Source organism: Nymphalis io, chromosome 5 (genome assembly GCF_905147045.1).
Source record: "Nymphalis io chromosome 5, ilAglIoxx1.1, whole genome shotgun sequence".
Taxonomy (NCBI): Eukaryota; Metazoa; Arthropoda; class Insecta; order Lepidoptera; family Nymphalidae; genus Nymphalis; species Nymphalis io.
Genome location: NC_065892.1, coordinates 8,622,671 through 8,640,644, shown reverse-complemented (window position 1 = coordinate 8,640,644; position 17,974 = coordinate 8,622,671). Strand labels below are relative to the sequence as shown.

The 17,974-nt window shown below is 31.5% G+C and overlaps 1 protein-coding gene across 1 annotated transcript in view; it reads right to left on the bottom strand.

Moving 5' to 3' along the window:
* Positions 1 to 3,390: 3,390 nt before the first annotated feature.
* The window catches only part of LOC126768809 (glutamate receptor ionotropic, NMDA 3A-like), a 34,252-nt gene continuing 19,668 nt past the window's right edge, over positions 3,391 to 17,974 (bottom strand). Inside the window, exons 7-14 of the mRNA XM_050487150.1 lie at positions 14,101 to 15,340; positions 13,895 to 14,028; positions 13,354 to 13,504; positions 8,332 to 8,461; positions 5,244 to 5,410; positions 4,790 to 4,909; positions 4,616 to 4,686; positions 3,391 to 4,522 (exon numbers count right to left, since the gene is read on the bottom strand). Of these exons, the coding sequence (XP_050343107.1) occupies positions 3,844 to 4,522; positions 4,616 to 4,686; positions 4,790 to 4,909; positions 5,244 to 5,410; positions 8,332 to 8,461; positions 13,354 to 13,504; positions 13,895 to 14,028; positions 14,101 to 15,340 (2,692 nt within the window). The 3' untranslated portion in view covers positions 3,391 to 3,843. The remainder of the gene's footprint in view (positions 4,523 to 4,615; positions 4,687 to 4,789; positions 4,910 to 5,243; positions 5,411 to 8,331; positions 8,462 to 13,353; positions 13,505 to 13,894; positions 14,029 to 14,100; positions 15,341 to 17,974) is intronic.

Here is a 17,974-nt window from a genome sequence, read left to right as displayed (position 1 = left end):
ATGGTCAATACTTTATTATAGCCCCAATGGCAATACTCGATAATGTAACTTCATCTTCAAGATTCGGCAGTAATTTATTTAATGACTGCCTTAATCTCAAACGTCGAACATTTCTAGGTGACCCTCGTCAGTAAGATAAAATTTCTTTTCAAATCGCTCGCTGTCGCAAAGCCAATCGCGATAGTTTTTAATGTCATGCCGGAGAATGAATTATTCTCTTTTGATAAAAAATCTTAGGAAAATTAGGCTTTAATTCTATTGAATATATTTATTATGGACGTTATGTTATGATAACCCGAAATATTAATTACATTATATCCAAAGTTATATTTAAATAATAAATAAATTAATATTTATTCGTAAAATTAATAAAATAGATAGGTCTAGTAAATATCGAATAAAAACTTAATTGTAATATTGTGATGTGATGATGGGCTAGTATTTTATAATTGTAAGGGATTGGCATTTAATTGAAACAACTTATTTCCCACAAATAGTTTATTTTTTTTACTATTTTCATATTTTTACCGAGGAGCAGTTACTTTGGCTGGTTTTGTCAACAAAATTATGCCAAGGATTACAAACTATTTCATTTTCTATTACTTTTAATGTTATTAAGACACATTTTAGTTAAATCATATTTTAACTTGACAAAATGGTAGAATAATAGATTCCGTAAATATACCTAAATATTTAACAATCATGTTTAATATTTAGGTATATTTAACGAATATTAAATAAAATGTGAATATTATTAGATAACATTTAACGGTGAAAATAAAAATCGCAGCAATGAAGTGTAATTTTTATAGAAATCAAAAAGCTTGAATTTGAAATAATGTTTTTTTTTTATGGAATAGGAAGGCGGACGAGCATATGGACCACCTGATGGTAAGTGCTCACCAACGCCCTTAGACATTGGCATTGTAAGATATGTCAACCATCGCTTACATATCCAATGCGCCACCAACCTTGGGAACTAAGATTTTATGTCCCTTGTGCCTGTAATTACACTGGCTCACTCACCCTTCAAACCGGAACACAACGATACCAAGTACTGCTGTTTTGTGGTAGAATATCTGATGAGTGGGTGCTACCTAGATACCTAGGTGCAGACGAGCTTGCACAAAGCTCTACCACTAGTATAGAATTGAACGAAATGCAGAAATTAAAAAGTAGATATTATCAGAAATCGCTCCTGGATTTTGTTGTTATATATTGATATTATCTATTGACGATTTCAAACAAATATTACTATCCGTTGGCATTAAAAAACAATTTAAACTATTACAAAGGTTAATTATATAGCCATTTCATCATCATATTCAAATAGTAACTGCCCCATTGTAAATACCTCATAATTACGCTGATTTAGCGTCACAATACCAATTGTATATTTACATCAATATGCTCATAACTAATTTTCAATTACTATTACATTTTATAATATATCTAATAAAATTGGCGTCTTGTGTACATAATTATTTATATTCTAAGATAACAATATTTTTCATAATCGAGTCAACGAAATAAATTTCGAGTGACGTAAATCAATAACGTTGTTATAAATATTGTAATATAACCCGACCAAAAACAAAATATATCATTAATTATTTAAATGAGTTTAAAAAACATTTTACGTAAGTAAAAAGTATACGTACTTTTTAAACTTTGTATTTTATCTAATTTTATATAGAAATTATACAAATTCATTAAATTTTATCGGGATTCAACAAGAAATAGAAGTTAATACACGTTATGGAATTGTTAACATTTAGGATATACGTTTTTTAAATGATATCGTTTGCAGAATAACTTTACGTTCAAATAATCACAATGTAAAGTGTGCGTACAGTTGTGTATGTACCTATATATGTGTTTGCGTGTGTGCACGGGAATATACACTCGCGTCTATACGTGTTTACGTATAAAAATGTCAAGCAAAAATAATTATTAAATATCAAATATTAACCTTAAATGATCTTTTCGGTACAAGGTAAACTACTAACGATATCAGTCAAATATTTTCTTTTGTTTGATACTAAGTAATACACTCGGTCCATATCTTTAATATATATTTTAAATATTTCGATGGTCTCATTTAAAAGGACTGTTTTTGCCTTCATTTAAACAAATTTATTCTGCTTCGTTAAACATATAATTTACAAGTGCTTAATGCGAATTGTTTATTGCTTTAATGCTCTGTCAATAAGAATCTGAAACTAATATTTATATATAATATGTAGAGAAAACGATGTATTATTTAGTAGTTCCATTCAAGTCGTTTTTAATAGTTTTGGTTACTTCTATGTATCTACTTAAATATTACCTAGTCTATATATTTTAGTATTAGAGAGAAATGCATAAGACTTTAAATATCACTAGATGAATCACATCCAATAGAATTATAAATAATAAAATATTCACCAAAAAATCTTAGTTGGTCCAAAATCGAGTAAAACCAGTAATTAATTTGACCATGATATATTATTATTAAAAGGAATATTTTGCTAAAAAACAAAAAATAAAATCACTTGAAATATAATTATAAAATTTTAAATCTTCAAGGAATAACACTAACAGATAGCTTTCTTATTTATTAAACTTTAATCAGAGATATATGGATTATTCTGCATTAATATAACAACATTTATTTGAAAAATATTGCTTTTCAATTTCATCGAGAACCATAGAACTACTTAAAATAATTTTATATTAAAACTTGAAAGTACTATAAATAGCATAATTAGTTTGAAAGAGGAAACATCTAAACTAAAATCTAGGGTGCAAGTCTAGGAGTAATCGTGTTATCTTAACTATCTATAAAAATAAAAGTTGGCAGTATTTTTGCTTTAACTAATATTATCATATTTTTTAGTTTTAAGATTAAGTTCATATGATCTTCTCCATACGTTAATCTCGGGTTAATGTCTGTTATATAATAAGTTATATGAATATGGTGCACAATTAAGTAAATTCCTTCGCAGTATTTATATTAAAAATGTTTTTTTTATTCGAAAATCGTAACGGGATTCAAACTAAAATTCATATTTTTAATTACGAAAAAAACATAGAATTTGCTAAATATAAACTTTGCTGTATAACTTTAAGACTGTAGCTTAGTATAGTTAAAATAAAATAACATCCGATATAAAAATAACAGTGATAAAAGTCTGTAAATTCTTTAAATAATATCATAAATAAATAGTAAATATTATATTATTACTTGGATCGAATAAACGTCATATCAGCCCTATTAATTAACACACAAATACTCGTACTTTTCCACAAACACACGTGTGACTAAATATGATTATATCAATAATTCCACATACAAATAGCTTTTTCTTATCATATTATATTATGGTTTGTTTTATGACTACAATAATGATTCATCTACGAAAAAGAAAAATTCTATCGCCGACTAGACTAGGAATAGAATAAAGCACTTTGAATTTCCTGGTCACAGCTATAATTATTTTATATCAACACTTAAATGAATTGAGTCTAATCCAATTATAATTACTATAGTATCTTAAATATGGACGTAAAAATCTCAAAATTCAATATCTATTACGTACCTTTATAACTGCTTGACGCGAATTTATAAATGAAACCATCAAATAAGGCAGCGTCTAATACAATAACAGCAAGACACTCAAATGAACACTAGTTTACTACGTCTGATAAACATTCGCATCAAACAATGTAAAGGCACCAGCTCGATCGTATCGAACAACTTGAAAATACTCCTTTTCATTCACGACTCCAGCAAATATGAGGAATATGAAGTGATATTTTTACGAAAGATTTTTTTTCCAGACAATCTTCTGAATGGTACGTTCATCCCGGATCTTGCTTCGGATCAAGACTTGCTCTCCTCTCTTGCAATGCTGCTAACAAAGCTTCCCTAACTTCTCTTTCAGAACTTCGCCATAATCTTATAAGTTCTTCTTCTGACAGTTGGGACAGTTCTGATCTAGCAGTTGTAGAAGGAACTCGAGGATACGGTGGAGCCGGAGGAACGTCGCCTTCTTGGGAAACCATTATTTCGATGCTTGCTCGATGACTTGGAGCATCTATAGTAAGATAGTTGGCTGACGATTCCGAAACATCTTGATAGGATCTAGTCGAAGATCGCTCTGGTCTTCTTAACATGGGAGACGGCGTTCGCAGTCTACTATTAATATCTGGGGGTGAATTAGTTAAGCAACTAACATCACGACTCAATCTTCTACCGATGTTAAGACTAGTCTTTTCGTAAATAGACGCAGAATCAGATTCTAAAACAGAATCAGTACTGAATCGTCGAACATTCAGCCCGGCGAGACTACATCTTTTTCTACGACTTCTTGGCGAACGAAGTTGTCGCGGCGATCTACTTTGTCGCGGTGAACGACTTGAAACTTCTGGAGACGGAGAAAGGAACTTAGACTCTGTAATTTCTTCAGAAACTTCTGACGTTTCCACTGCTACATTCTCTTTAATCGAATCCAATGAATGATCACGGCCTTGCTGTACTCTGTAATAATATTATTTAAATATATAATATATGGAAATAATCATTTATTGAACTAAAATAAATCAAATTATATCAAATGTAAAAAATTCATACCTCCTAATTTCTTGAATCATTTCGAAAAATTGAGCTTTACTCTTTCTTCTTCTGCGTTGTTCGTGTTCCTTCTGAAACAAATGTAATTCCTATCGTATTTTGATAATTAAATTTCATAACAGAAATTTGCTTTATTTTGATTAACATATTTTACCAGACTAATTTGAGTCTTACCCTTTTCACACTTTTCTGAAATAATGACGTGAAATGTCCTTGACGAATTGTATTAACTAACTCTCGAGCTGCGTGGTGTGGGGATACTAATTCCACACAGTTAATAAATCTGTACAGTTTCTGAAACAAATAAGTAGTCTCTGAATAGCAAACGGATAAGAAGCAAATAATGTAGTCACTCCAGAGACAATTAGAATATATTGTATTCAGTCTACAAAGACAAGTGGGTCGATCAGTGTTAAAAGTAGCATTCTCCACGGTTCGACATAATAAGAACCTAGTATTTAACAAAAGAAGATTAATAATTTCCAACTCAAAAAAATATTTATTAAAATTGCACCAAAGTAAATTTTGATCTAAATTATTTTGACCATTATATATTTAACAATATCTTATATATTTTAAAAACTATAATATCATAAATAAATGAAGAAAAAATAAACAATTAAAATACCTGGCTGAAAAACATTACATTTCTACTCCTCCATATAGTTCCCTTTGGCTGATGACGTAAAACAGGAAGGGTGTATTTATAAAAAAGGTGTTCCAAAATCAATATAAGGCACCCAACAATCATTCCCACTCCCAGAAGAATAAACACACCCGCCACCGCAGCTACGCCTAAAATGTGATTTTAGAAAGTGATTTATGATATTTGACAGGATCACTTAGTAATTGTATTGAATGATATATAAAAAAATTACTCAAGCATATTTTTGCAGCAATTATGATTTAAACGATACGTTTATTGCGTATAAAAAAAACAGATATATTTCAAAAAAATCGTACATCGGTATATCGTAAGCCACATATATATTTATATTTTTAACATAATATTCTTCAGTGAAAATACGGATATTCTTTTTGTTCAATCATATTATTAAAGAATTATGTCTCCAATTGCAACGTATGATAAAAAAACACCGATACAATTTCGTTCAAAAATAAAACACGGTCTTCGATTTTGTTAAACCTTCCGATCAATCGAGCTAAAGCAAATACTGTTTGGTGTGTAATGAGACGTGGTTAATGTTTTGCGACCTATTGTTAATATATGGCCTATCCAGTTCAACAGCTACTAAATTAACTGATCATTATCAGCAGATTTAGGGTAATTTATTTTATATACCTTATTGCGTTCAGCTGAAAGTCTATTTTACTTAGACAAAGTAAACAAAAAGTAAATAAGTAATAAAACTAAAAAGTAATAAAAATAAAGTAATAAAAATAATAAATATAAAATGAAGTTATGTGACAAAATAAAACGTATTATACATAGTGGCTACTTTAAAATATTGATAGATTCATGCTATTCGTTAAGGTACGAGTGCTAAGTTATTCCGTGACCTATTTCATGTTGCACACTTTGACGTACGTATAACGCTGAGCTAGGCGACACGTACTAATCCAGTTCAACATTACCTATTCATCACATTTTTAACCTGCGCCTCATTTTCAGCTGAGATTTTTATGCGATTTATTAGAAGAGATTGTATAATATTCAACAGTATGTAATTTATATACGAATGTAGTAATCATACATTTCTATTAAAGATTGGAATATATTATCTGAATAATGACATGACATCAGAGCTGCGGAACATGTGACAGATTTTCATCAAATAAAGTTTCTTCACAATGTTTTTCTTCGTCGCCGAGCACGAGATGAATTATTAACACGAATTAAGCACACGAAAACTCAGCGGTGCTCACAATGGGTCGGTAACTCGACAAATACAAACTTCGGTTCAGATTCACGGATTCTAACCATATCGGCTTTTATTCACGTTAAGCTTATGGTTGATTACAAATATGTACAAAATTAAAAAAAAAACTTAACTAATATTATAAATGCGAAAGTAAGTGTGTCTGTAAGTCTGTTACACGGCTAAATTCATTAAAATCACTGATCTAATTTTATAAAATTTCTAATAAAGTAAGCATAGACTCCAAAGAAGGTTATTTTATAACTATTGTCATTCGAATTCGAAATTGAAAGAGAAAGCCACAACATTATTAAACTAATCACCTGCTAAATAATGTTTATAAGTCTTTATGTAATTACGTAAGAGTTTACCTACGATTTTATAATTTTTAAGTCAATATCTGGGAAACATAATAAATGCATAAAACATAATTATTTATAACTTTCAATTGTTTACCAAGTTTTAAGTACTAAATATCAGTACGGAGTTGTTAGTAAAACTCAACGTGTTGAGCGAAAGTTTCAGCCGGCTATTTGTAATTACACGCAATACCGCTGCAGTTAATATCAGTTGAAATGAAAGTTTTATATTGGCTGGTGAGCGGTTAGACCGGCAATTGCTGTCAATTGGTCTCTACGATTGTACGCGATAATTCTCATATATAGAGATATATCTATACCATTATGTTGTTCGTTATGTCAATGGTTTGTTTATATAGAGTAACGATTATTCATATTGAATACGTAGGTGCTTATATTAATTTATTAAATTTTATTTAAAACCTATGTAGGTTTTACCAAATATATTGTTCCAAGTGATTTCTAGAAAAGAAATTGACCAATTGTACAATTAAAGCTTTGATATTATGAAAATAAAATGTATACGATACATCTAAAATGTAAAACGGAGTATAATATCACGTAAATTAAGTAATAACAACCGCAAGCTGTCCTTTTCCATTCTCAAAACTCTCACCTCAGTAAGGTGGTTAGAATAAGAGGGAAACAGACTTTTCGTGCTATCTCATTTTTTCAACGATAATTCCCATGTTTAATCTTTTAGGTCGGTAGGCAATACTCCCATCCCTTCATTCCGGAGGGGCTGGATTAACGCGAGGGTGGCGATAAATTCTAATGAAATTTCCGACCGAAACGAAACATCTGACAACGTTGGTACAAACAACATATTTAAGCAAAATAGTGACATGAAGAAATTAGTGAGGCAATTTATGAGATCAATTTGTAACTGCTCATGTTTATTTATTTTTGTTTACTTTACTCTAATTAAAATTGATGTTCTTAATCCAAGGTAAATAAAAATTAAAATATACTATATGAATTACTGTTGATGGAAATGAGGGAAAAGCTTGCTAATTTACGATTTAAATTTTCAATAAGATTCATTGATATATGACGTTTGCTCTTTTTACAAAAAAACACGAACATCGCTGTTATTAACAACAAGTATTCGCCTGGGACTTCGGCCGTATGTGAACGAAGGGTGGTGCACGTGTTAGTTACCCTATGTGTTTTACTGTACCCCTGAAAATGTGTATGCAAATCTTTGCATAATCTTCACGATGATCAGAGTAGTTGAGACATAAAAACGTAACAATCAAAAAGATAAACTCACTTTCGCATTTGTAATTTTTAAACAACATTAATAAATTAAGATAAGAGAAAAATAAAAACTATTTAATTGTTCTTTGAAACGAACTCCAAATTTCAAATTTCAAAAAGTAATACTGATATTAAATATTCTACGTATTTCATTGTAGATACGGCTATTATATGGTATAGAATTTACGATTTCAGGAGATCACGAACGTATACTTACCGAGAGGCTTCGGTTGAATTCCATAATCCGGACTTAGCTTAAAGCACGGCAGAGCTCCATACCACTTCTCTGTTAATATATCCATGTATCCATTTGATGAGTACTTGGCTATCACAGCTGATATACTGTCCTAGAATAATAAATCCATTATGAAATTTTCGCTACGTGAAAAATAAAAATTTTATCATATTATGAATACAACAATATTCTGCATGTAATGATATATTTTTTGTTTCATTTCTTACAAATACCGAAGAAATTAAAACAATGAATTTGTTGTTATTATTGTCATCATTCTATTTCATTAGGTGTTACTGTATATAAAGAATATGTATAGCACTCATATGAGTGGATATATATCAAACATAATATTTGAAGATATTGACCAATTTCAGTCATGACGTACATTGTCTGCACATGAGACTTACACCCAAAATCTCTGGAACTGCTGACTTATAAGCTACACACTAGATCAACGAGTCAGTTGAAGAAACAGTTACTATCTTTTTTTATAATATAACTGATAAAAATATATTGTGCAATGATATATTAATGTCCAAAGCATTATAAATTTAATTTGAGCTTAATACGAATTAAATTATTATTATACATAATTCGATAGAAGTCTTATCATACTATAAAATTTATTTGAAATTGCATATATATTTATTTATGAAAGAGTGATATTCACAACACGTGCAACCTATTTCTTATCTAACGAAGCCTCGTAAGAATGAGAATACCGAGATAGCTACCAACATGAAATAAAAACTCATGACATCGCTGATTTATAAATACGTAGAGCTCCGTATTTAACAATGTCAAGATAAAATGACGTGAAATCGAAGTATGAGCTACATGACACTCGGCTATCGATCACGCCATTAGGGCACATCATCCATCAATCTTTCCACGCTAAGATCCAAAGTCGTTTCTGTCACTGAAGCCTATCTACGACCTACTTCATGTAAATGTAGCCTCGCTTCATATAATAAAGCCGTTACTCTGTGTGCATTATGTTACTTACATTATACATTTACTTTCATAAATTAAATATCATTAATGATGCAAATAAAAAAATGCTCTTAAAAGAGAAAGTTGTGGATCTTGTCTTTTTGGATGAAAAAAAGAACATTTTAGTTTTCTTTTTAAATACTTTACAACTGGAAAGTTTTCGTGCGTTTACGTATTCTTGACATTCAAGTTACTGAGATGTCACAATGTGTATAAAACATAGATTATAACCGAAATAGTAGTTTGAAATTGGATTAAGTATGCCTGACTTTTCGTGATATTCATTGCTCGAAACTTTTTCTATTTATAGTAAGAGAAAGCTTTTTTCCATAAGTGGGATACTTTTTTTAATATATGACGTCCTCCTGACTGACTTTGGCCACAGTGAATAATTTCAAGGGAGATGGACCAACAACTACCATATTATAGTGTGTGTAAACACGGGTGTACTCTCTATTCAAACATTCTCATAATCCGATGAGTCGACAAATCTGACACGACCAGAAAGAGTTCAAGCGCAGGACTTACTGCCTTACATACTTTTCGGTGTAGACTCCGGTTTTCTACTAAAAGATAAACAAATAATTTTTATCGGCCGGACCTGGATTTTGAACCTCGGGATCTGCAGCCTTGAAGTTAGCCACGAGGCCAACGAGACAGGCAGACAATATATCCACATAAAAATAGTTTCATGAAGGAAATATCACAATCCCCGTTAATCGAGTGGCTTATAACAGTATAGTGTCGTTCATGACACTAGTCTTGGATTTTCTTATGTAAAGTAGTAGCGAGTTCTGAGACGAAGTGGTAAGATTCGATCGCGGGATTTCCGACTACGAGTATTGGTTACAAGAACGGATTTAAGATTCGAGAATAGTGTATAATGGCTCGGTTGCATGCAATATTACCTTCTACCGTGTATTTTCTAATTACAAGTATTACTTAATGGACCGAAACTATTGCTAATTGATTTAATATAAAATAAGATTTTGTTTGTTATTAGTTGATAATATTCGAATGACGATCGATTTTTTCTGGGAATAGCGAAAGCTATTAAACCACAGATTACAAAAATAAACAGGTTACAATAGTGAGGATTTTATCTACTATCTTATACATGTGAATTGTATTATTTATAGTAAAATAATTGCGACTTTACGATGATTAGATTTAAATACTAATCTAACTAGTGTGTAGGATATAACCTTAAATTATAATTTATCAGGTCTTTGTCACGGTGGCATTCGCAAGCGATCCCGAGGCGTTTCTTGTTAAAACGGAAAGGGTACCGCTGGTTTTTTAGTGGGTATTCAGATGTTCTGGGCGCACTCAGTGCCCTAAACACCGGCGAGCCCCACATAGCCCCCCAACTGTTCCCGTGGGGAAAACGCGTAATGCGTTTTTCCATCATGAAAAAAATGTCCTAGCGCTACGTAAACTGGTTATATTTCTACGTGAGAGAACTGATTAGGTACAGATAGTTTGTTGTGGTTTTATTTCTTATCTTATAAATAATTTACGTAAACTAGATAATATACCACGTACAAACAACTTTTATGTCTATTTAAGCGGTCAGCAAAAAGGTGCTCTGTGTAAACAAACGTGGGGTTATAATCAAATACTTATAATATCACGCGGAAAGTGAAACGAGCGCATACAATGCACATATTATACGTATGTTTGTAAAAAGGGGCAAATAGCGTTAAAGGTAGAATTTACTAATAACTGTACTTTAAATTAAAAAATTAAAAAGCCGAGATGGCCTAGTGGTAAGAACGCGTGAATCTTAACCGATGATCGTGGGTTCAAACCCGGGCAAGCACCACTGAATTTTCATGTGCTTAATTTGTGTTTATAATTCATCTCGTGCTTAACGGTGAAGGAAAACATCGTGAGGAAACCTGCATGTGTCTAATTTCATTGAAATTCTGCCACATGTGAATTCTACCAACCCGCATTGGAGCAGCGTGGTGGAATAAGCTCCAAACCTTCTCCTCAAAAAGGGAGAGGAGGCCTTAGCCCAGCAGTGGGACATTAACAGGCTGTTACTGTTACTGTAAATTAAAAACCATTTTAATGGTTTTTTTGCAGTTATATGCGTTACGTATATATACGTCAGTTTTACACAATTAAAAAATATATTTAGCTCCATATCTATGTTAATTAGAGACGATTCAAATATATACATTCTGCATATATTTTTTTTTTTTTTATAGAATAGGAAGGTGGACGAGCATATGGGCCACCTGATGGTAAGTGGTTACCAAACGCCCTTAGACATTGGCATTGTAAGAAATGTCAACCATCGCTTATAGCCAATGCGCCACCAACCTTGGGAACTAAGATTTTATGTCCCTTGTGCCTGTAATTACACTGGCTCACTCACCCTTCAAGCCGGAACACAACAATATCAAGTATTGCTGTTTTGCGGTAGAATATCTGATGAGTGGGTGGTACCTACCCAGACGAGCTTGCACAAAGCCCTACCACCAGTATGCATATATACATGAGAGTATTTGTAAACAAACATCTGAATCATCTCCAAATATTTATTTATTATTTGTATTTAAGAATATCATCAAATATAAGTTTACGTATCACGGTTAATGTATGAATTTTATGACACACGACACTTATTTGTTCGTAAATCTCTCATCTAAGTGTGTCTGGTAGAGATTACTGTGAATAATAAAATCTCTTTAGCACACTCGAAATTAAAGTATGCATTTTATTTTGAGCTAATTTGTTTAGATCGCTATAATAAACTAACTAAGGAAATAGCTGCAACTGAACATATGGCTATTTACAGTCAAGTGCGTCACCTATATTGAAACAATATTGAAATAATACAACTAGTACTAGATATTATTTCACATGCAATTATAAGAAATCATCTCTCTCTCATCAATTTGTGAATATTTTATGCCTCGTTAATCAAGAACACAAAACCTCATTCGGAACGATGTGTTGTCATCATTTTTACAAAATATATTGCTACTTTTTTGGGTAAAATAAATTGGTTGGTTTACGTTTTTTAACGTGCGTGGGTATATTTTGACAATTTTATTGAAATCATTTTGCAGTTGAATCAGTAAGCAGTTTACATTACAAAATAATTTGTATAACATTTTCTGAGGTGTGAAAAACATTTAATAGTGGCCATTTTTTTAAATGGCTTCTGTGAACTTAAATTTTTTATAAGAAAAAAATAGACGAACTGACAAATGGGCCACCTGATGGTTAGTGATCACTACCGCCTATAAACATTAGCGACGTAAGAAATTTTAAAGATTATATCGCCAATGCACCACATTCTAAGCACAGAGACTAAAGTATTAATATAAATAAAACACAATCATGGCTCTGACTTACGAGTATACTAATAAAATTGCCTCAAGTAAGACGGAAAGATTAGTAAAATCCTTCTAAATGTAAAAAATACAATATGTCTAGTTTTATATTTCAATTTTGTTTATTAAGCACTTGCAAATCCTTAAAATATTAATCTGTCTAGCCGAGGTAATTTTTATTCATTGGCAACTCTACCAAACACGAATAACCGTGTAAAATTGCGACGGCTACGCACACGTTAACAATACACACATTAATAGCTTAATTTGGCTTCACTTGTTTGTTTAACTCGTTCTGTTCATATATTGTTTTGGTCGAAGACGGCATACCATAAGCGTACAAAAGCGGTTGGCACTCTAGCCGTATCCGATAATTGTATACAAAAAATATATTAAAGAAGTATTATTATATTATATAAATAATTGTTACAAATTGTGTACAATGTTATAAAATATAGTCCCAACTCGTGAAAACTTGAACATATACAATGATATTATAATGATGTTAATTTCTTCTTCATTATTATGCAAATAAAGTGCCCAATAAATGTCACTATTACCTAATTAATGTTATATAAACATTGAAAACAAAACAGGTTAAATAAAAAAAAATATCATAAATAAATAATATTATAATATAATATTGAAATAAAATTACCTTCAAGGGAAAGCCTTTAGCCATGCCTATTGCGTAGGTATCTTTAATTAAGGCGTGGTCTCCCACTCGTTGAAGTTTACAACCATGGTCTGTTGCACGATAATAGTCTAAAACAGTTGTGTCGGCTATCAAAAGGTCCAAAGTTCCGTTCCTATAATATAAGATATCATTTAGTGAAGATAAAACTACATGATGATTTTATAAAAATGATTAAATACAGTCTGATAGTAGCACAATAAAATATAAAAATTTATGGACACAACGCTTAGAATGAAACGCACTTACCTAAATGAACACTTTTTCTCAAAGCATGCGATAGTTCATGAAAACTTTATATAAAATAAGACTGAGTAAAATATGCTGCTCTTGTCGCGATTAAAAAGCAAATTAGAAACTCGTTTCATAAATATATACTCGGTTGGAGTTTCATCATCTTATTTACCAATTTCATTAATTTTTACAAGCAATAATATTCTAAAGAGCGTAATTATGCCATCACTACATTACAATGTAATTATTCTTTAATTTGTTACAATCTAACCTTAGCCTTTGGATTCCTTCCTCAATGTCCTGAAGGGCGTAGCGACGCATTTGTTGCGCCAGCTGTGGATTATTTCGTTGAACGTAATATTCCGCTACCGAAGACCTAGCTGTCCCTACTCGTAAAGACAGCCACTAAAATTACCATATCTTAATTAATTGCTATTCCAAAATTAATAATAGCATTAAAAAGGTATTAATACCTACATTACTGCGTCCTTGATAATCGTCAACGGCATTGTGAAAAAATAACCCGGCTATTAGAGCAGCAATATTGGCAGTGTAACTGGCGACGAATATCACAGAGAAGCCACCCCACACGTTTATGAGGAACTTATTAGGCCAGCTCTTAGGTGCTTTAAACGCAACCAAATGACCACACAATAGACCCCACATTACCCATAGGGCGCTGGATATACTAAAGTTTTTTGATCTTTGTCGTCCCCATGGATTGAGTCCAAATGGAGATAGCCATTCATATATTGCTACAGCGATTGCAGTTACATTTAATGATGTAAATATTGCGATCCAAAGTTCTGGCGAAAAAGGTAATAAAAATGCCAGTAAAGGTATATCAGGTCTTTGATTTGGTGCGGCTAATATAGAAATTCCACTAAAATAGTATGGTTGACTAAAATCAATTGCTTCTGCTCTAGCAGCTGATACGCTAAGGGCTGCAAATGACATGTGAGCGGCTCCGGAAACTAAATCTCCAACAATGCCATCCCATTTTTCAGATTTTTCATGTGTACTTTCACTATCAAACACTGTTTTTCTTTCTAAATTTTTAAATCTATCTAATCTTTCATAACCATCAATATTTTCTGTATAGTAGTTTTCCTGACTAGACCAAAATTCTTTATCAAAATTTTTTTCTTCGTAGACCCTTCGAAATGGTTTAACAAGTTTTCTAGAACCGTATAGGCCATCTTCTACAATATACAAATGAAAATCAAATTCTAGTTCTTGCGCAATATTTTCTAATAGATCCATAGCAAACCCATAGCAGCAGTGAGAAGCCATTTTTAAAAATGTAGGTTTAGATGTGGGAAAAAAGAAATCATCAACGTCTTGTTCGATTTCTCTTTCTAAAACATTGAAAACGAGAGTAAGGTTATCACGATCTGAAGTTTGTGGGCGATGACAAAGTAACCCTCGCAGGCATTGACCGTCTTCGTCAAGTTCACCCTCCATTACAAAAGGAGGAGCTAACGCTGTAACTATACGAAAAATGGTACGTGCACCAGATGATTGACCGTGGGCGACTAGTCGACCTCCAGGCCAAACAATTGTGTGAAGTTTGACGGCACGACCTCCAATACTACCGACTTGTCTCCATAAATTTCCACCAACAGGATTTGATACTAAATTTAAAAACGAAAAAGAAGCTGTTAAGGCCGGTTCTGAGCCGCCAGCTAATGCTGCGGCTGAGGATAGTCGCATTTCTCTGTAACAAAATTATTTTTCAATCACCTTCATTGTATAATGTATACCACTATAATATATTTATAATATAATATAAACAATAAGGTAAAATATAATTAGTATGTATTTTACCATCATCAGTATTTCGCATAAAATTTTATCATAATAACAACATAAATGATACAGTTAATATATTAGTGAAAGCAATTAAGCTAAATTTTATTTATGTGAACAATAACTTGGTTTGAATACATGTATTTAATTAATTCTACTCTACGTAATGTTAGAATAACTATATTATATATAGCAATAGGTAGTAGAACTTGCTGGTACGCATAATACCTATTGAGTTTCACGTTGGGGTAACCACGAACAGGTTCAATGCAAATACGAAGCGAGATACAACAATTTTGTTATAAAGGCACGGCTTATTGCAATTGCTATGCCGGTCTATTTATCTTCTATATTTTTTATTTCCGTTTTTGTGGGATAAAGCAAAGGCTGTAATTAAAATGAATGGGACTCCAACACGATTTTAGAACACATAAAAACAACTTTACTATTGACCTGACCTACATAGGCGCCCTTAGTTTAAGAGGAACAAAAAGGAGAGTATCCGCTTCGAGTCATGTCAATGAAAGGGCATCATTTCGTTGAGTCAGCATGCACAGTCTGGCTGTCGGCCAAAATTTGCTTCCGTTATTTGCTTGATTTATGATAATGTGATCGAGTTGGATGTTACCCAGAAAAGGCATTTTTTACACTAAAAGTATAATTACTTTTCAAAAACAAGAGTACTTGATTTTATGAATATTTTATATATTTGGCGTGAATTTATTCGGGTTTCAAGATAAAAAAACCGTATTAACAGTGACTGTGCATGTAACTGCGTCTTTGGAGATATTTACTAAAGACGCTAAATTTGAAAATTTGTTCGAAATCGTCTTTCAAATTCATTTTCGCAAGATTTCTTGTAATGTAAGAAAATTACTGGACAGTTTTTGACGAAATTTCACAGTATGAAAATGTATACCCTAGGTTTAGCTTGTGGTTGTAAAAAGCCTTAAAAACAGCAGTTTCTAATTTTCAAGATAATAATTATGTTGATCATTGATAAGATAAATTAATTTACTACATGAATGTTATATTTATCCTAAACATATTTAATTACCTAAGCTGTATTCCGTAAAGCGCTGGAATAATCTAACAGCATTTAATAATAGTTAAAACGTTATTTAAATTTTTAGTAGTAATCTCGTTTACTCGAATAGACAGAGTCACAAGTCAACGTTAGATTGTAATAAATGAGAAAAGTTTTCAGTGAAAGTAATTTAACTGCCAGTTAGGACGATAGACGCAATTAGTTACACGTCACCAAGACATTAAAGCCTAATCCAGATTCAAGTAAAAAAATTACAATGGCGATAACTTGCTTTCATGAACAAATATGATTATAGTTAATAATTGTCAGTATATAATATATATTTGTATAAAAAAACCTAATCATTTTTGATCCAGTGGACAGAATACGTGAATCTAAACTAAAGGTTCAACTTAAGGTTAAGGTTAAAAGGTTCAAGCTCGGGTAAGCATAGCTGAATATTCATGTGCTTAGTTTGTTTTACAAGCGAACTTTGCCATTACTTTGTATATAAGATTGTCACCAAAATGTCTAAAGGAACTCCTACATCATATTATGTATCAAAATTTATACGTTAACAAAAATTGTAGCTTACGTTTAGCCTACCATTAGACATAAAACCAGCACAATATAGATGTACAGATCGCTTGGCTCGATTGTGATTGTATTATAATATATTTCTGTTTGTCTCGTTACTTTGAAGTCGAGATTGACTAAAGTCGAATTCGCAGAACCAAAATTATGTATAACTTATTTAATAAGGATTTATTTTATATTTAATGCAAAATAAAAACACATTCAATAAAACTCATAATTTTATATATATTTTATAAATTCTATTATAAATGTCCAAAATTACGTAACCACTAATATTCACTTCACGTTTTTTATATTTATATATTAAATAACGCTTCAATAAGCACGTGCCTCGAAGTATTTCATAAGTCGATTTGATAAGTCAAGCGCAAAAATATATCATTTTCTAAAACGGAACAGACTATTTAGATAAACCAACCAACATGAAACCAATTTTACTGGTTTTTTTTTCAATGTACTAACAAAATAAAAAGGATTTTATTATATACATATTTATATTTAATTTGATATTGTCATTATTACCTAACTAACTTCAAATATATAGCTTAACCCAAGATGGCCCAGTGTTGTGAATATTAACCGTTTGCGTGTTCAAAGCCGAGCAAACACTGCCGAGTTTTCATCTCATGCTCGGCGGTAATGGAAAAATAAAACATTGTGAGAAAACCTACATGATCGTTGCATGGAAATGTTTTACATAGATAGCTATCCACTAACGCGCATTGAAGCAGCGTATTAGAAGAATCTTCTTTTACTCCAGAGGTAAAAGACTACAGGTTAGATAGATCATAGCCTAAGCCTAAAAATATTTAAATTAATTTATAAGCAAATGACTTATTTTTTTATTCGTCTCATTTGCTATTCGTAAATCTAGTTTATTCATAATATGTAGTAAGTAATATTGTTATACATATTATA